Genomic DNA, 19,673 nt, shown 5'->3' with positions numbered 1-19,673 from the left:
CTTTATATTTCAATTTTTGACGCACTAAATAATTATTTTTTGACACAATCCTTTCTTGGCTTCATTTTTGTAACATATCACAGACACAGGTGACAAGTGTGACCTTCTATCTCAGATTTTTAAAAAGTCAAACCAATGTTAACCAATCACTTTAAGTAATATAGCAAGTCGTAACAATAATTTGTATTGTACCGGAAATGGAACCAGTAGCCTTTTGATTAAATGCCGGTAGCTTGTAACAACTAGACCATGGAATTATTTTGCGTTGAATTGACACTGTCAATGCTGGATAGATGGTCGTGGTACATGTGTAGTCAAATCATGTTAGCAAAAAGTGAACTTTACTTTTCATTTTTTTTTATTTTTAAGACTCCAGGCCCGGGCTCACCTTGCAGATACTTATATCAATTTCAAGTGTTTTACACCTCTGGGACGCCCTTTCGTCCTCGAAACATGATTTCACTTCTGCCATATCCGCACAAGCATGCTGGTAGCTCTTAATCTTGATCGCAAGAGGCAAGTGTTTTGCGAGAGTCTGGATCTTACGGTTTTCTGGAAGAACCGCCAAGAATATAAAATGACGCGTTCGGCTCGTGAGGTTGTCATAGTTGGCATTCATCGAGAGAGAAACACTACGGAGGTCTTCTCTTTAGTCTCTACATGTGGTGTCATCTCAACATCAAAATGAAGTTTGCAGTTTATCTAGTCCTGTGCTTTTTGGCAACATCAGCCAGAGCACAGACTGAAGGTGATGGTAAGTAAATTAATATTAATTCACTATGTCTTTAATTAACACTCGTGTATTTGAGACGGATGGATCGAGACGCATGCGTGAGAGGCGGGGGGGGGGGGGGGGAGCGTACTACATGTAGATTCATCTTCGAAAGCTGATAATTGAAGGGGAAGTTCGCCTGCTGTTTTATCAAAGCAATATCCTCCAGGGTGGCCGAGGGGCCCGGGCCCCCATATTAACGGAGCTAAAAAAAAGGAAAAAAAAGGTGGGAGAGAAAATAGAAGGGAAAAGATAGAAGAAAAAAGGGAGGAATATGGGAGGAGAAAGACGAATGAATAAAATAAGATGAGGGGAAGACTTGGAAAAAAATCATGTCACTATTTAAGATTTTCTCTAGCGCTTCGCGCTCGCATTGCCTCTTAGGTGATTTACAGCTTAAAATATAAAATTTTGAAGTCAATTTACAAAACAATTATCAGCTCGGAAATCGAACTTTCGTTATTTTGTTTGATGAACTAATTCATTGTTAAAACGTGCTTTGTAAAAAAATTGATTTGCCAGGTACCTATTTTGTTATTTTCCTGTATTCCATAAAGTTCTCAAAACATCCCTATTCAGGTCAGATTGTCAAAACATATCAGCTAGCGCTGCACGTTCGCATTTTGATTGGTGAGTTATGTATGTCTCAGTATTAATTCTGTAACAAACTACTTGAAATCCCCATTTTATGGCAGTGTAGCAAAAATTTTGTTTCGCGATTTGCGCTCGCATTGATTGTTGAAACTCATGCATCTTATTCATTATTACAAAGTGCTTTAAATGTCCAGTTTTCAGGCCATAATACATTAACAGATTTCGTGTTCTCAATAGGCTTATTAGATTAATAAATAATATATTAATTTGATAATCAAATTGTCCTTTTGTCCAGAATGGAATTTTGACAAATTTCATCTTGCGCTTATGAAGAGAAATAGGAAGATAGTCATCATTTTCATATGATGTCATAATATTCTAAGAATGTTCCGGTCCTATGTTAAACCTCATAGTAATAATAATAAAACATATTGGCTCTTTTTTAACTGTGATCCGTATCCATCTCACAAATTTCCTACAAAGTGCTTGAAATACAGAGCTTGGATTGACCACTTTTCATATCGGAATATTAAATGAGCTTCAGTGATTTTCATGATAGAAATGGCATTTAGAATGCCCAGATTCTAGGTCGAAATCTAAAACAAGCCCGCGCATGTTTATTTCAGGTGCGCTGCTTGTTCTCTATTTAAATCATTATTATCCAGTTTCAGGTCACAATTACCGTGTTTACATGTGGCGGCTTTTGCATCGGCTTTTTCATAGCGTGTAAACGCGATTAACTTGCATCGGCTCTCGGTTCAGAATCGGTAATTTTGCACCACCAAAGTAGTAGGTTCAGAACCGCGAGCTGATGCAGAATCGGCTTGTAAACAATTCTGCATGGGCAATTGGCGCGCATTTCATTTACTTTACCAGTATGACGTTCTCGTAAGCGCACGGATCCAGCGTTGTCTTTATTATGACGTATATTGTTGGTGCGCGGATCATTTCAGGTTTTTGCACCAAAAGCCGATTCTGGGGAGCGTTTCATCAACATTTTTGTCCGATAAGTTGTCAGATCTGACATCTTTCCTTGATTTTGATTGGCTGAGAGACACTGTTAATATGGTAACTGTCGGACAAAACAGGACTTGTCGGATAAAACGTTCCCCTGAACCGCGAACCGATGTAAACGCGGTGTAAGGTAAACCCAAAAGGTGATTCTGCATCGGCTCGCGGTTCTGAACACAAAGCCGATCACATGCACTGTTAGAAAATTTATCCTTAAAATAAAAGAAGTTCCTGCAGCAGAGTCTCGAGAACACCTGTAATCTTAACAGATTGCGTAATCTTACAGGAAATTGGTATTTGGTGTATGGCATCTTACAAATTTCCTTGAATAAAACAGTCTTTTCACCTTTTTAAACAGACCTGTTCTGTTAAATTGCAGGAAAAAATCATGTTTTATGAATTTACAGAATGATTCTGTAATTGCTTTCTGCAAAATCTTCTTTTATTTCTCTGTAAAATCACGGGTTTTTTAACAGTGTGTAAACACGGTAAATAATATCACATTTTTTTCTGTTGTTGAAAAGATACGTTAAAAATATCCAATTACTAATTTTTATGATTTACAAAATATGAAGAGTTTCCCGGCCATTTAGATGTAAATCTAGGTTTTTTTTCCGCTTGCGCTTAGCGCTCGCATCAGTTGTTTAGTTGAATACTTATCCTTTACACGATTACAAAAAGTGATTAGAATTTCCGTTCTTCAGCTAGAAATGTCAAAAGCAGCCAATAACAAATCCCTTTTTGATCAGATCAAAACGTATATAAAAAAATGTTTGCTCTCGCTTCGCGCTTCCAGTAATTATTAAGTTGGATACACATCTCGTTTAGGATCACAAACATTGCCCAGAATGTTAAAATTTTAGGACAAAGTACATGAAATAAAGAAATAACTCGCGCTTCGCGCTCGCACTTTTCAAATAAGGCTTATGAGAGTATGATGTATTTATGTTGATTTATAAGAATAATGCTCAAAAGTGACTATTAGGTCTACCCTTTCAAAAAACAAAAATTAATTTCAAGCCGCCGATCGAGGAAAATGTGGATAAAAAAAATAATCCGGGCCCCGGATATATATATATATATATTGGTTAAAATTATAGCAAAAGCCCATCAATGGAGAGAACAGCCCCCACGCATGTGATATAAATGCAGTAAAGTGCATTTTCATTTGAAGAGTTTTATTCCAAATGGAAATAAATTCACCAGGCATTTTTCTGTAAATCAATTTTTTTGTTAATTCACCACTTTTCCCTTATCCATTGTTGTTTCATTTTGATATTATATGATAGTGCTATCATCCTAGATTAATTAAATAATTTTTTTTCAAAAAATTAGCATTCATAATGGGTTTTTTATTTTTTTTGTATAATATTTTTCATCCATTTAGCTACTGTTGGAACAAAACCTAAGTATATTGCCCATTTTTGTCAGTTTAAACAAGTTTAAAGGACAAGTCCACCCCACCAAGAGTTAATTTGAATAAAAAAAGAGAAAATAAAACAATCTTATCACTGTAAATTTCATCAAAATCGAATGAAAAATAAGAAAGTTACAACAGTTTCACTTCATTTCACAAAAGAGTGATATGCACATCCTGGTTGGCATGCAAATGAAAGGATTGATGACATCACCCGCTCACCTTTTTTTTGTATTTCATTGTATGAAATACGAAATATTTCAATATTCTCATTGTGAGAAACAAAATCTCCCACCCCCGCACCCCTGAACATGTTTAATTACCATTTTGTGGTGCAATCAGTTAGGTCCTTTTTATCAAATCTGTACAAATTGAAATATTTTATAATAATAAAAAAACACATGGAAAATAGTAAGTGATGGACACCATTGACTGTCTCATTTGCATATCCCTGAGTTGTTCATATAACAAATTGGTGAAAGTTTAAAATGTCATAACTTTCTTATTTTTTACTTCCGATTTTGATGAATTTTTCAGCATTAAGCTTGTTTGATTTTCTTCTTCTTATTCAAATAAACATTTTTCAGGGTTGGAGTTGACCTTTAATATTGAAATTTGATCATGAACCACATGAATTTTGAATACGTACAGAATCTTAATTTTTTTTATCATCAATGTACATCATCACTGTCACTGTCGATTAGCTCGGCGCTCTGAGTCTGATTTATCATGATTTTTCCAAATAAATTGCCTGTTGAATTTCGGAAAAAGTTTTTTGTGTGACATCAACTATACACGGAAAAAATAGCAAGTTGTTTAAGCATGACAAGTTATTCAAACTTTTTAAACAAGTTTTTTAAAACTTTTGTTTTTTTTGAATAGTTTAAACAATGATTGTTTGAGCATTGGGCATAAACAAGACACTAAGAAAATAGGTTCAACTTTCCAACTTTGCAGACCAGAATGTCACACTGGGCGCACGTTTAAGGTACAACTTTGTACCTTTTTGGAAAGGTGCAAATTAGGGAGAGTTCCATTATGTACCCCCTCCAAAAATAACAAAAGATAACTTTCTATGGATTCTTAAATGTTGCTTACCTTGCTTGAGATTCGAACTCACCTCGTTATGATTGCTGCCAAGACCTCTTCCCTCTATGCTAGCATGGACCTATTAGCGATAAGCGCTGATACCGGAAGTTTTTTTTTAGCGATATTTGCCGAGAGTTCGACGAGTTTAGACTTACAGGCCCTTTAGGGACGCACCATTAGCATGATTAGATACCCAAGGGGAGGGAGCTGGAAGATTGGGTTGATACATTTTTTTACCTTTGTCCTTCGAGTATTTTTTTCCCTTATTCCATTGAGAAAAGGTTTTTTTTCTACACCTATCATAACAGATGATTTGTCAGTGCACCATTTTTTTTACTCTGATGGTGAGTCATTTTTGTTTTGCTCATAGAGCAAGTCAATTTAAAAAAAAAGGAACTGCCACCCCCCCCCCCCGGGATATCTTATGTTGCGTCCCTTACTGACTAAATAAACCGATGTCTATAAACAATTCCTGCTCGAAAATTTACCGGAATAATCCCATATTTTGGTATTCAGTGAGAGCCTCAGAAATATGGCAAAACAAGTTTCTTTAAGTTCGGGGTTAAATCAAACATTAATGTGCACGCTTTGTAGTCTTTATATGAAACGTCTAAGTTGTCTAGGAAAAAAATAGTGTCAACATCCTATATTTTATAATGTTATTACGCGATTTCAAATTTTGACAGTATGGTGAAGGAACTATGCTTTCAGCTATTGGCCAATTTCCTTATTTATTTTTTGAAGACATTATATTGTTAAGCAATATATTTACAGGACCCTTCCTCGGTGACTTTTTGTTGGTTATGGGGTTGCTGGTCACATATATATTCTTATCTTCGGTTTTTGGCCTCTTCTATCAGATGAAAGTATGATTATTGACAGAATGACATTCTTGTATGCGTACTCTCCAAACATCGGGAAAATTGGTTTGCGCAAAAATGATGATTTTCATGCGCTGGCAAAGAAGAAGGCGATTAGCCAAACTCAATTTGCTTTACATTTTGTAACAATATCCACGAAAATAAGACAGACACAAACTAGTTTCAACAAATTAATTTGTAACGAAAACTTAGCATGGGTAAACATAACGACAGGTTGTTTGTGCCAGGGGGGTCTGAGGGTATAAAGCGAAATGAATCTTGACGTAAACAAAAGTTCATTTCAGACACTTTTACCTAATTCTTGTATACGTCTTGACATTTGATAAGGTTTTTTTTCATTTCATACCTAATTTCACAATTGTTTACACGCTTTCCCAAGCATGTATTTAAAGGACAAGTCCACCCAAACAAAAACTTGATTTGAATAAAAAAAGAAAAATTCAACAAGCATAACACTGAAAAATTCATCAAAATCGGATGTAAAATAAGAAAGTTATGGCATTTTAAAGTTCCGCTTCATTTCACAAAACAGTTATATGCACATCTCGGTCTCTATGCAAATGAGGAAACTGATGACATCACTCACTCACTATTTCTTTTGTATTTTATTTTGTGAAATATGAAATATTTTAATTTTCTCGTCATTGTCATGTGAAATGAAGTGTCATTCCTCCCTGAACACGTGGAATTCCACATTTTGTGCTTCAGGCAAGGAGGTCCTTATCATCAAATTCGTAAAAATTGAAATATTGTATAATTCAAACAATAAAAAGCAAAAGAAATAGTGAGTGAGTGACATCATCAACTCGCTCATTTGGATGTAACTGGCTCGTTCATATTACTATTTTGTTAAAAATAAGCGAAACTTTGAAATGTCATAACTTTCTTATTTTACATCCGATTTTGATTAAATTTTCAGCATTGTGCTTGTCTGAGTTTTCTCTATTGATTCAAATCAACATTTTTCTGAGGTGGACTTGACCTTTAAGTAATAATAAAAAAATAATCTCCGTGTTGGTAAAGGTGATGGACAAACTATGACGAGGCAAGCTAGCTGGATGTAGCTATCTTTCCTGAAGAGAGGTAGTGGGTAAATCCAGCTTGCCTCGTCACCCGAAATCATTATATACTTTCTATTCCGCTTAGGAAATCGCTATAAATGAAGAAACCGATATCAGTACGTTTCTATAATAAGAATTTCGATTAACAGAAATATCAAGGTTGGCTTTCATTCCCTTATATTATAATTATTTCCTATTCTTTGCGTAAGTCATATTTTACAAAACTTTATATAAGGAAGTGATGCTCACTCAAGCGTTTGTCGTTATCCTTAGACCTCTGACACATGTGTCAGGAGTTTGAAGCCGGCTCGTGAGTCGCATTCACGCAGGTGTTTCCAGGTTCAAGCTGAAGGAAATCCTCAAAAGGCATTTGAAAAATCCCCAAATTGAAACCCAAATCACAAAGATTCTTTTTTTTAAGGTTTCGATGCAATCGATGTCGCTTGGCAACACTACCATTATATTGTACAAATTCTAAATTCATCGACTGAATCGCGTAAGATAATTATGCGCTCAAGTACATTACATGAATTAACTATCTACAGTAGATCGTATACGTAGAGATACGATGCAACATTTATATAGCGCTTAATACAAATGTTTCTAAGCGCTGCATAGTCTACAGTCTTGAACTTTTGGCGTTATATTACTTAGAAAAAGCGAATTTCACTGCTTTTCACCAAAATCTTTTTTTAAAAATCCCTGAAAATGGTCAGAAAATCCCAGAATTTATCTAAATCCCCAAAGGCTTCTAAATTCAAAATTTGGGGATGGAAATCCCCAACTGGCAATACTGCTTCAGCGTGCAACAATAATATTAATCAGTAACAACGGCTCAAGCATCTGCTTAAATTGTCATACCTCTGCGTGTCTGCCACCTTCATAATATGTAAATGATCATAATCATACATCTTTTAATGTAAAAATTTAATGTATTTACTTTTGTGATGGTCACATTTTGTACATTTTCATGACATGTAGAAAAGACTAAATAAATAAATAAATAATGGAAGTGGATTATATCCCCTTTTACACATGGTCAGCGGCCTGCAATAGTGTGTCTTTATCTATTATATAGCCGGCGTCTCGTCGCCTATTTACGGTTCACGAGTCACCCGAATTTTGATGTGAACAGTTTTATTGTTCTTCCATGGTTTGTTTGACTTGTGTCATTGTACTCACCGAGACTGCATTTAAACATAGTTGTGCATAGGGGACATATATTGATAAGTTTCTGCACTGAAAAAACTCCGGTGTTGATTTAACACCAGCCCGGAATTTATGGTTACACTTCGTAATTCCGAAGCTTCGTAATTCCGAAGGTTCTTTATTCCGAAGGTTCGTAATTCCGAAACACGTAAATTGCCTATACCTCGATGTTCGTTAATCCGAAAACGAAAAAGGGTTCGTTAATCCGAACATTTGTGGCGTAATTCCGACGATTCTTTATTCCGAAGGTTCGATAATCCGAAAACGAAATAAGGTTCGTTGTTCCGAAGGTTCGTTAATCCGAAAACGGAAAAAGGTTCGTTATTCCGAAGGTTCGTTGATCCGAAAACGAAATAAGGTTCGTTTTTCCGAAGGTTCGTTAATCCGAAAAAGAAATAATGTTCGTTAATCCTAAAACAAAATAAGGTTCGTTAATCCTAAAACAAAATAATGTTCGTTAATCCGAAAAATGAAAACCGGGAAAGCATAGGCAGAGGCAAGGGGAGGGGGCGGGGGACACTGTTGCCGTTCAATTATCATATGAGGATGGGAAGGCAAGGGCGGCCGAACGAATTTTCGTTGGTTGTAAAGCCAAAAAATTAAACTCATACGTCAAAATGTGCACTTTGGTGATATTTTCACCTTAAGATTATCATCTGCTTGAAGTCATTGTGTGTTTGATAGTGATTAAGTAGAGAAAAACTTTTTTGAAGTGACTTCTTATTATGGCAAAATGTATATTTAGGCTTTATTTTTCGGGAGAGAATATAATGAGCGAGCGGCTTGGTAAAACAAATTCAAAGGTGAAGTTGTATAACGTTTTTTGTGGTCAATTATTCTTAGAATGGCATTATTGCGAGGTGTAATTTTGCGAGCGTGAATCACAAGCTAAAACTTTAGGTTATTTGAATAAATGAAAATTAGTTTTTAAAAATCCGAGCAGATTTCTGCTGTCATTAAAAAGATGTGCATCTAACTAAAGAATTAACACGAGCGCAAAACGCAAGCTTAAACATACTGACCAGAAAAGGAACATGTTAAAAAAAGCATTTAGTGACCTCTTTAGGATGCATATTTCACCAATCGAATGAGAGTGCGAAGCGCAAGCTGAAATTTTTCAATATTCCAGCCTGAAAACTTAACTTAACTTGTATACTTTAAAAAGAGTATTTTATTTCGAAAAAAACATGAAAAACGGCATATTTATTTTTGAAAAAGGAACTTTCCCATTTTGGAAAATATTAATTCCCGTTTTTTATTTCATTTTTGATGCCCCCTGCCTCCATCCCGGCGGATCCAACTTTCGTCAAATAGAGGGGGGGGGGGGCAATTTGTTTTAGCCATATTTTCCTTGATCGGCAGTTTAAAGTTGATTTTTTTGGTTTCTTTGAAAGGGTAGTCCTAACAGTCAATAATTAGCTTTATCCTTATAAAATAAAGTAAATATGACTGTAATAACACGATAAACCCTTTTTAAATAATGCGAGCGCGAGCTATATATTTTTGTTAATATGATGGGCAATATGTTTGTGATCTTCAAAGCGAGATGCCTATATGTAACTAAATTTAGATAATAACTGCTAGCAAGAAGCGCGAACAGAATTTTTAAATATATAAGCTCTGACCTGATCTAAAGGGGACATTTTAAGAACTTTTTGCAGTTAGCCATGAAGACGATGCGTGTTTTAGCCAATGGCGGCGGAACGTTTTTTTTTTTTTTTTTTTTTGGGGGGGGGCAAAGCAAAAAAGGGGGGCCAATAGGGGCAATTTGGTGCAAACGGATATTTTCACCATTAGATTATCATCTGTGTAAAGAGGTTGTGTGTTTTGTAGTAACTAAATTGAGCACAATTTTTTAAGTGATCACTAAAGTTATATATTTACGTTTCATTTCTGCGAGCGTAGAGAGCAAGCGGTTTTGGGGAAAAGTCAAATCTGAAGATGTCAATTCACCTTTTTGGTCAATTACTGTTAAAAGGGCATCCTTGTGAGATGTTGCGAGCGAATCACGTGCTCAAACTTTTGGAAATTTCATGTGGGCCTAAAATGATAATATTGATATAGATATCATTTACCCAGGGAAGCCACTTCAGTTCTGAAAACTATTCTCCCAGCTATTATTGTTTTGTTTTTACAAGAATGCTTAGAACACGTAGAATGTCCAGTTTTCAGGTTGGAAAGTCGGAAAAATTTGGCTCTCGTTTCTCGCTCGCATCAATTATTTTTTATTGAGCAACTCATTCTATTCCTGGTTACAAAAAAAGAAGTATGAAATGTCCAGTTTTCAGGTTGGAATATCACAAATTTTAAGCTTGCGGTTCGCGCTCTCATTATTTAGTTCGTGAGATATATATTCTATTCATGAGTCACTAAATGCAGTCCTTAAAAGATTACTTTCTGAAGCCTGTTGCATAAAACTTTTTACCTGAGAAAACTCTGGTAAAAACTGAAAACTAAGGTTAGTCTGATTTCCGCCATTGACTTTAGCACAGGGCAAAAACTCCTGTAAAAACAACCTGAGTTTTCTCAGGTAAAAAGTTTCATGCAACGGGCCCCAGGTCAGTATATAAACAAATTACAGCTCGCCCTTGCATTAATTCTTTAGAAAGATACACATCTTTCTCACGATTACAAAAAATGCTCCGAATGCTCACTTCACGTCTTGTTACATGAAATGTCTACTAGTTTCAGCTTGCGATTCGCGCTTTCAACATCTCACAAGGATCATTTCTCGTATTATTTTTATTTTTATTACCAGCAGAAGCTGTTATTAAAAATGACATCCCCTCCAATACAAATCCTATTATCTAGAGGTTGCTCGCACGCTCCCAACACACTTGATCCCCTGCATCTTTAATTAAAGCATTTGCTTATAGGCAGCAATTGCTCAAATAAAATCGAAATTAGCCTATGCTTGATCAGGGCGTCATTCTTAATGAAATACATGCTTTGGCCCCAACACACGCATGTATCATCGATCGTTATTACTATCATTGCATAATATCGTGTAATCTTGTAATGACAACATCGTTTTTGTTACCAAAATGAATTATTTTCATTTTCGGAAATACGAACCTTATTTAATTTTCGGATTAACGAACCTTATTTCGTTTTCGGATTAACGAACCTTCGGAATTACGAACCTTATTTCGTTTTCGGATTAACGAACCTTCGGAATTACGAACCTTATTTCGTTTTCGGATTGACGAACCTTCGGAATTACGAACCTTCGGAAATACGAACCTTCCGAATAACCGAACCTTCGGAATTACGAAGCTTCGGAATTACGAATGTATGCGGAATTGGTTATGTCCACACCAGAGAAATGTTAAACAACACCAGTTTCGTTTTGGTCTAACACCAGATAGGTGTTTATACAACATAAATTAGTATTAAAAAAGCATCGGTTTGATTCCAAACTGGTGTTGTTTCAACACTTCTCTGGTGTGGACATTATATAGATTCCGGGCTGGTGTTGAATCAACATCGGACTATTTGCAGTGTGTTAAGTTCCGGGTTAAGTTTCATACTGATCATTTTTAGAGCATTTTCAGTCAAATATTACAACCAGTTATTGACTTCAGTATTATCATGATTATACACTGTAGTTGCTTTGTTAAACGTGCTTATTAGTAAGTGTTACTGTGGCTGGTTAAATCCGTTGATTGGGTCAGTGGTAAACAAATGCTTCAGATGTCAAAATATGGGAAAGGCCTTGGAAAAGGAAGTGTAAATAACACGGTGGAATATGGTTGCTAAACATATATTCAACATGTTCAAGGTAATGTTTGCCACCTCGAAACTGTTGTTATACTTCGAAAGCTAAAATTTCATCACCCTGCTATTGTGTGAACCAGTGTGCAAAATAGGCCTCCCCGTCAGCCATTACTTTTTAAAATTCTTTTTTTAATTCCATTTAATGAACATTTCGAGTTTGTATTTTTGCACCGATTACCTGTTACCTGTTCAATGTTTCATTTAGTGAGACTTGTTGATGGAAGTGCTTCAAACGAAGGAAGAGTTGAGGTCTACGCCAACGGAGGATGGGGTACTGTGTGTGATGACTCGTGGGATGATACAGATGCTACAGTTGTTTGTCAAAGTCTCGGCTTTGGTCCTGGAATAGCGCACTCATTATCTTACTTCGGAGAAGGTTCGGGTGATATCCTGCTAGATGATGTATCTTGTACTGGAAGTGAAGCTTCTCTTCTGGAATGTTCTAATGCTGGAATCGGCACTCACAACTGTCTACATTTTGAGGATGCGGGAGTCACTTGTTCATTAGCAGGTATTTCCGGAATTATTTTCCATGATTTAAAGTTGATAAAAATAAGATAATAGTTTATTCAATCAATTACAGATTAGCCATTATAATATGTCCAAAATAATCCCCAATGTACTGTTATAAACTAACTCAACGTGCATGATCCGAAGGGGGGGGGGTAGTAATATTTTACATCTAGGAAATGTATTATTGGTCCTAATTGTCAGTAAATGAATCTAAATGCAAGACATCCGTTTTGGGGGATGCGCATGACTTATTGTCGTCGGCCTTATGCCAAAAGGGCCTTAACTGCTTTTGGCCATTCCGAGATAATGGCGTTTAAAGGTTTTGGCCTCTCTAATAATCAACAGTTTGTGGTCGTTTTTTTGCTTTTGAAGCCAATTTCGATAAACGTGTTAAGTTATTAAGTTTTACATGAAATGTGTTAAATTTATTATAAAATATTTAGAACCCCTAAAATCGGGTTAAGGCCCTTTTGGCATAAGGCCGACGTTGTGTTCTGTCCAATTGTCCCCCCTCCCCCATGTGACGCCCTATTTGTTGAAACGATTGTCACTAATTTAATCACTAGCTGGAATTGATAAGGGAATTATATAAAAGAGAAAGTGGCATGCATTCCCTAAAGAAAAAAAAACATTTAGGGGATATTTAGAAGATGGATGATAAATGTGCCCCTGGACCCTCGATGTAATGTCTTTCTTTATTGTGCCTCTTTCAATTTTAATTAGTGCGATTGGTTGACGGAAGTGCTTCAAACGAAGGAAGGGTTGAGGTCTACGCCAACGGAGGATGGGGTACTGTGTGTGATGATTCGTGGGATGATACAGATGCTACAGTTGTTTGTCAAAGTCTCGGCTTTGGGTCTGGAACAGCATACCCTAGCGCTTACTTCGGACAAGGTTCAGGTGATATCCTGCTCGATGATGTATCATGTACAGGAGCTGAATCTTCTCTTCTGGAATGTTCTAACTCTGGAATCGGCGTTCATAACTGTGGACACTATGAGGATGCGGGAGTCATTTGTTCATCACCAGGTATTGATATTTAAAACTTTACAAATATAAGTTTTAGGAAACTAAAAGCATTACCAAATCGGTGATTGTTGTAATCAGCGATTTTACGAAATCAGCGATTTTACGAGACGGCTGTATTAGGTGATTTGCGCCGAGACGATTTTGTGACCACTCGCAAAGCATTTCGGGATAGAATATCACCACCTTGTTTTTTCTGAGCTCTTCGCTGAACCCATCATCACTCTATGCTTAAGCTACGTAAGCTCCTTCGTCTGCTTAGATCTCAACCTGGTCTAGCAATGGTACTTTCTGCTAGGCGGAGCAGGACGTGGCGACCAACCCATCGACCAGCATTTATCTACAGCCCAGAGGCCGTGACTCATTCATTTATTTATTAGAACCGGCAACAATGCCAGTGGCAAAGGGCGTTAAAAAAAGTGATTCACGTACATCTATCGGTAGTTTTTCATCATTTTCCCCCAAAATTCTAAATTCAGATCTTTAATCATAATAAGTGAAGTCTACATCTAACTTAGATCTTGATCATGGTGATCGATAGACCCGAGTCTAAGAATCAGATCTAACTTTATTAGTCTAACTAGACAAAAGCTTTGACAAGCCTCGAGCTGTTTGTCGAAAATGTTGTTCCACACTGGATATCTAAGTAGATCTAGATCTATAGCACGACCTGTTGGTAGGAGATAGTCAATGCAAAATTTAAAAATAAAAATAAATTAAAAACAGTCTATAGGACACCTAGTCTCCTAGACCATTTGAAGGTTAGTCCATGCAATAAGCCCCAATATTCAGCTTGGTTCAATTAAGGCCAGCCTGCATGGGCTAGGTACTTAGGATTTTTTTAGCCCGTATGCCTACAGGGAAAATTTCTTGAGTCTAGATGTAGAAGATTATATAGTTGACAAATTACCGTTAAGCCTTAGCGTTAGACCTGAAATCCTTAAAATTCACTTTAGAAAAAGCATGAAATCATGACAAGTTCAGTCACTGCTCTTTCCCTTTCGAAATTTCTCAAACAAAAATTGTAAAGTTACACGTTCTGCCGGCCAAGCCCAAGCCATCAGGCCCAGGAAAGTTTGCAATATGGTAAACAAATCGTAAAAAAAAAATCTTCAAAAATTGATTGCAGAGAATCAATGGTCAAACCATGATATGGATGCTGTCTATCAAATCAACTTTCTGCCCCAATTAAGAAATTAAGACGATCTAATCTAGCCCCCTTCCCCACTTAGGCCTACTACTACTAACTTACTGGGTTAGGTCTAATGCAAAACGATGGTGGCACTCTCCTCTCTGCCAAACGATGTAACATTGCAATCAGTTTGCCTCAATTGGCTGATTTTTCTTAAAGATTATTGAAGAAAACCAGGGAAATGTGGATAGGTGGCTGTTTATTCAAACTTTAATTTGTCTTTGGAAGTTTGGTTGCTCAATCGACCTTCGACGCGACGCAGCCTGGCTGTGCAGATGCAGCGGTCACAAAATCTCAACGAAGTGGACAACATTTCCGTGTGCTGCTGCCCTTTACGTTCGTTAGTGTGTGGCTGTTGTTTTAGGATGATCTCCATTTTTTATTGCAAAGTGGTCGAATCTAACCTATAACGTCCGTTCTGATGGCACAATACCACTTTAATTACATTTAACAATTAGTGATTATATCTAACATATAACTTGTGCTACACTTTAAGAATTCCTTAAGAATCATATCTTCACTATGGGCTTTACCATTTTTTAAACGCTTTATTCATTCCGAAGCTTCTTCACTAAGTATGGGACAACTTAAACTTGTATTATTTGAAGAAACATTGTCGATAAATTCTGAATCATAAGATTCAATATTATTACTGCAAGAATGAGATTTTGAAAGTGGTCATAAAGAGATTCAATTTCTATTGGAATCTTAATTTCATTTATCTCTTTGGCAGAATTTGTGATTTTCAAATGAGCCTTTGGTTGATTCTTATTAAAAAATCTTATTTTGTTATGAAGATTAGAGTCGAAATTCGTTTTAGCAGAGTGATTTGCCTTTATATATATATATATATATATATATATATATATATATATATATATATATATAAGATTCAAGAGTTCTATCTGAGCAACATTGGATTTGTTTGTCTTACATTATTTAACGCAAAATATTTCGAACGCAAGGCGATTGATTATTATTGAACCATGGCTTAACATAGCGTTTACCATTAACATTGTTCTGTTTTTTATGACAAGTTGAAATATATTAGCATATTTACTGCATTGAGATAAACATTTTTGATTTAGCAAGTTACATGATCAACAGATTCTTGAAAGTTCTTTTCGCCTTCCTAGAGCCTAATTTCTGCAAGCAGTTTTTTAAGAACACTTTCATCTTAAGTTTCAATGAAAGTTTTAATTGAATTCACATTCCACTTTAATTTAATGGATTCAGTCGAATCGGTAACTTCAAGAGTGATGTCTTTCTCAGCAAAAATTAAGGTCAATTCTTTTTAATGCTATTGGATTATATTTGTCTGAAAGGAGAGGATCAAACACATCAACAGAGAAATCAGTCAAAAAATTTGAAAAGTTCAGGAGAAGCAATGCAGTAATCTATAGTACTGGCATTAGCACATGTGAGGGAACCACATAGTTTGTATGATCCGACGCGCCCATTAGCAATGAATAGATTAAAAAATCCTTAAAATTTCAAGTATTTCTTCATTATGTTCGTTGACAACACTGTTACTAGATTTCCTCATGACATTATTGGAGTGTAAGTTCTGAAAATGAGATGAAACAAAGTCAGATGAATCTAAGTAGAAGACATTGAGACAGTCATTAAAATCATAACAAGAATTGAATAATTCACTGTCATTCCTTGTCCTTGCGTTGAAATCACCTAAAAGGAAAATAGGTAATTCGTAGATGTTTTCAACATTATCAAATCGGATGCAATGTCATCAAACATGGAATCATTGCAATATTTTAATTGTTCAGGAGGATAAATACTAATTGGATTAACTTTAAACATGTGATGAAATTTGTTGGGAAATAAAACATCATTAATATCATTTGACTTTCTGTAAGACATACTATGTCATAATTCTGGATTTATTCTTCCAAAATACCTTCTGTTAATTTCTTTTAGACAACATACGTTTAAACCGAGTCAATTAAAACATTTAATCTCAGAATTTATCGGGCAAGAACGTAGACATATGCCGTATTTCGTCATGGACCTATTTGTGATAGGTCCATGATTTCATGAACAAGCAGGGTGTTACTAATAATGGAAAAAGATGGATCTTATATACATATATTTATATATATAAAAAGGAAAGTGGTAATGTATTCCCACAAGAAAAAAATGTGATATCTAGACGATGGAGGATAAAATGTTCCCCTGAACCCTTGATGCCATGCCGTTCTTTATTTGGTGCCTCTTTCATTTAGAATTAGTGCGACTGGTTGATGGAAGTGCTTCAAACGAAGGAAGAGTTGAGGTTTACGCCAACGGAGGATGGGGTACTGTGTGTGATGATTTGTGGGATGATACAGATGCTACAGTTGTTTGTCAAAGTCTCGGCTTCGGGTCAGGAACAGCACACTCTTACGCTTACTTCGGAGAAGGTTCAGGTGATATCCTACTAGATGATGTATCATGTACTGGAAGTGAAGCTTCTCTTCTGGAATGTTCTAATCCTGGAATCGGCGTTCATAACTGTGGACACTCTGAGGATGCGGGAGTCACTTGTTCATTAGCAGGTATTTCCAGAATTGTTTGCCATAATTTAAAGTTGATAAAAATAAGGTGATGATAGTTTATGCAAATAACAATTTCAAAGTTAATCCCAATGTACTATTATAAACTAACTGGACAATGAACTCACCTTTGTAATCATGAACAGAGAGCTTATCTGATAAAACAATGTGGGCGCTATGTAAATGTTATTTTTTTTGTTAATACTTACGTCTACTGTTCACACAAAAGAGAATGGAACAACATTACATACGTCTTTTTTCAATTACACATTTCCATTTATTCATTTTGTAAGAGCATTTGTATTGTAATTATGTATTTTGATGCTCCATTTCTAGAAATTCATCACGAGGATACGTATCCCACTTGTCGCATAATGCCAGCGCGAAGCGTGAACTGAAATAATTGGTCTTGATTGTCAGGAAGTAATTCAATCTAAATGCAAGACATCCGTTTAAGGGGATGCGCATCGCTTGTTGTGTTCTATAATTATGCTATATTTTTTTGTATTACTTGTCCAATTGCTCCCCACCCCTTGTGACGCCCTCTTTGTTAAAACGATTATCACTAATTTAGTTGCTAACTGGAAATGAGATGGATGTAATATAAAAAAGAAAGTGGTAATGTATTCCCACAAGAAAAAAAAGTGATATTTAGAAGATGGAGGATAAAATGTTCCCCTGAACCCTTGATGCCATGCCGTTCTTTATTTGGTGCCTCTTTCATTTAGAATTAGTGCGACTGGTTGATGGAAGTGCTTCAAACGAAGGAAGAGTTGAGGTTTACGCCAACGGAGGATGGGGTACTGTGTGTGATGATTCGTGGGATGATACAGATGCTACAGTTGTTTGTCAAAGTCTCGGCTTTGAGTCTGGAACAGCAAACACCAACGCTTTCTTTGGAGAAGGTTCAGGTGAAATTCTGCTCGATGATGTATCTTGTGATGGAGATGAAACTTCTCTTCTGGAATGTTCTAATCCTGGAATCGGCGTTCATAACTGTGGACACTCGGAGGATGCGGGAGTAACTTGTTCACCAGCAGGTATTTCTAGAATTATATCCCATACTTTGATTGAAGTTGATAAAATAAGGTGATAGTTTATGCAATGAACTCATTAGCTATTACGATGTGTCCAAAATAATCCCCAATGTACTGTTATAAACTAATTGGACACTTAACTCACCTTTGTAATCATGAAAAGAGAGCTCTTCTAATAAAACAATGAGGGCGCTATCTAAGTATTACTTTTTGGAAATGCTTACGTCTACTGTTAACGCATAAGGTAATAGAACAATAGTACATACTTCTTTTTCGATCAGTTATTTCCTTTTTGTTCATTTTGTAAAACTAATTCTTTTGTAATTATGTCTTTTAATGTTTGATGATTGTACTCGGTTTGATATAGGCTACTATGGAAAACGTACTATGATGGTTATTAAAAATGAAATACTTCGAAATCTGTTTCTAGGAATTTATCACGAAGATACTTGTCTCACAACTCAAATAATGCGAGCGCGAAGCGTGAACTGATTTTTATTTTGTAGTCAGTCATAATCAAATCCCCGAACAATGTAACCACTTTCAAATTATAAACAGGTTGTACATCTTATTAAATAGATAATGCAAGCGCGAAGTGCAAACTGAGATTTTGCACAGAAGGTACTTACACCACCCGAAAAATGGAGTTTTAAGTATTATTTGACATGTAAGAAAAATGCTATCCGGATGTGTGTGTCGATGTCAGTAAATGTATCAATCTAAACGCTAGAAATCCGTTTGCGGGATGGGCATGGCTTATTGTGTTCCATACTCTCTATATTTTTGTGTGAATTGTCCAATTGCCCCCTTCCCCACTTGCTAGAAATTACATAGGTATTACATAAAATAGAAAATGGCAACGTATTCCCATAAAAAACACATTGGGGGGATATATAGAAGATGAAGTATAAATATGCTCCTGAACCCTTGATGCCATGCCGTTCTTTATTTGGTGCCTCTTTCATTCAGAATTAGTGCGACTGGTTGATGGAAGTGCCCCGAACGAAGGAAGGGTTGAGGTTTACGCCAACGGAGGATGGGGTACTGTGTGTGATGATTCGTGGGATGATACAGATGCTACAGTTGTTTGTCAAAGTCTCGGCTTTGAGTCTGGAACAGCAAACACCAACGCTTACTTCGGAGAAGGTTCAGGTGATATTCTGCTCGATGATGTATCTTGTGATGGAGATGAAAGTTCTCTTTTGGAATGTTCTAATCCTGGAATCGGCGTTCATAACTGTGGACACTCTGAGGATGCGGGAGTCACATGTTCACCAGCAGGTATTTCTAGAATGGTTTCCCATATTTCAAAGTTTAGAAAAATAAGGTGATGATAGTTTATAACGTTGATTGAATAATTTCTAAACTAATTCCCAATGTTCTATTGCGCAGACTAAATTGCATTTTCTATAAAATGTATCCCTTCCTATTTTAAACGCCATTAGTGTCACCCCGAAGTTGAGCTTTTAGGGACAAAATAAATTTCCTTCATACCTAATTATATTCCTATAACACAATATCACGGGTACACAATGCGCTGACGTC

General features: G+C 36.1%; 1 protein-coding gene across 5 annotated transcripts in view; it reads left to right on the top strand.

The window, feature by feature from the left end:
• The first annotated feature begins 585 nt into the window (after positions 1-585).
• The window catches only part of LOC121419788 (deleted in malignant brain tumors 1 protein-like), a 32,280-nt gene continuing 13,192 nt past the window's right edge, over positions 586-19,673 (top strand). For 2 of the 5 annotated variants that reach the window (XM_041614269.1, XM_041614247.1), the window contains exons 1-6: positions 586-754; positions 12,017-12,322; positions 13,048-13,353; positions 16,783-17,094; positions 17,820-18,131; positions 19,098-19,409. In XM_041614269.1, the coding sequence (XP_041470203.1) occupies positions 661-754; positions 12,017-12,322; positions 13,048-13,353; positions 16,783-17,094; positions 17,820-18,131; positions 19,098-19,409 (1,642 nt within the window). In that variant the 5' untranslated portion in view covers positions 586-660. The remainder of the gene's footprint in view (positions 755-12,016; positions 12,323-13,047; positions 13,354-16,782; positions 17,095-17,819; positions 18,132-19,097; positions 19,410-19,673) is intronic. The other 3 variants (XM_041614255.1, XM_041614263.1, XM_041614276.1) reach the window with 3 other exon arrangements.

This window comes from Lytechinus variegatus, chromosome 1 (genome assembly GCF_018143015.1).
Source record: "Lytechinus variegatus isolate NC3 chromosome 1, Lvar_3.0, whole genome shotgun sequence".
NCBI lineage: Eukaryota > Metazoa > Echinodermata > Echinoidea > Temnopleuroida > Toxopneustidae > Lytechinus > Lytechinus variegatus.
This window is presented reverse-complemented; position numbering and strand designations above follow the sequence as displayed.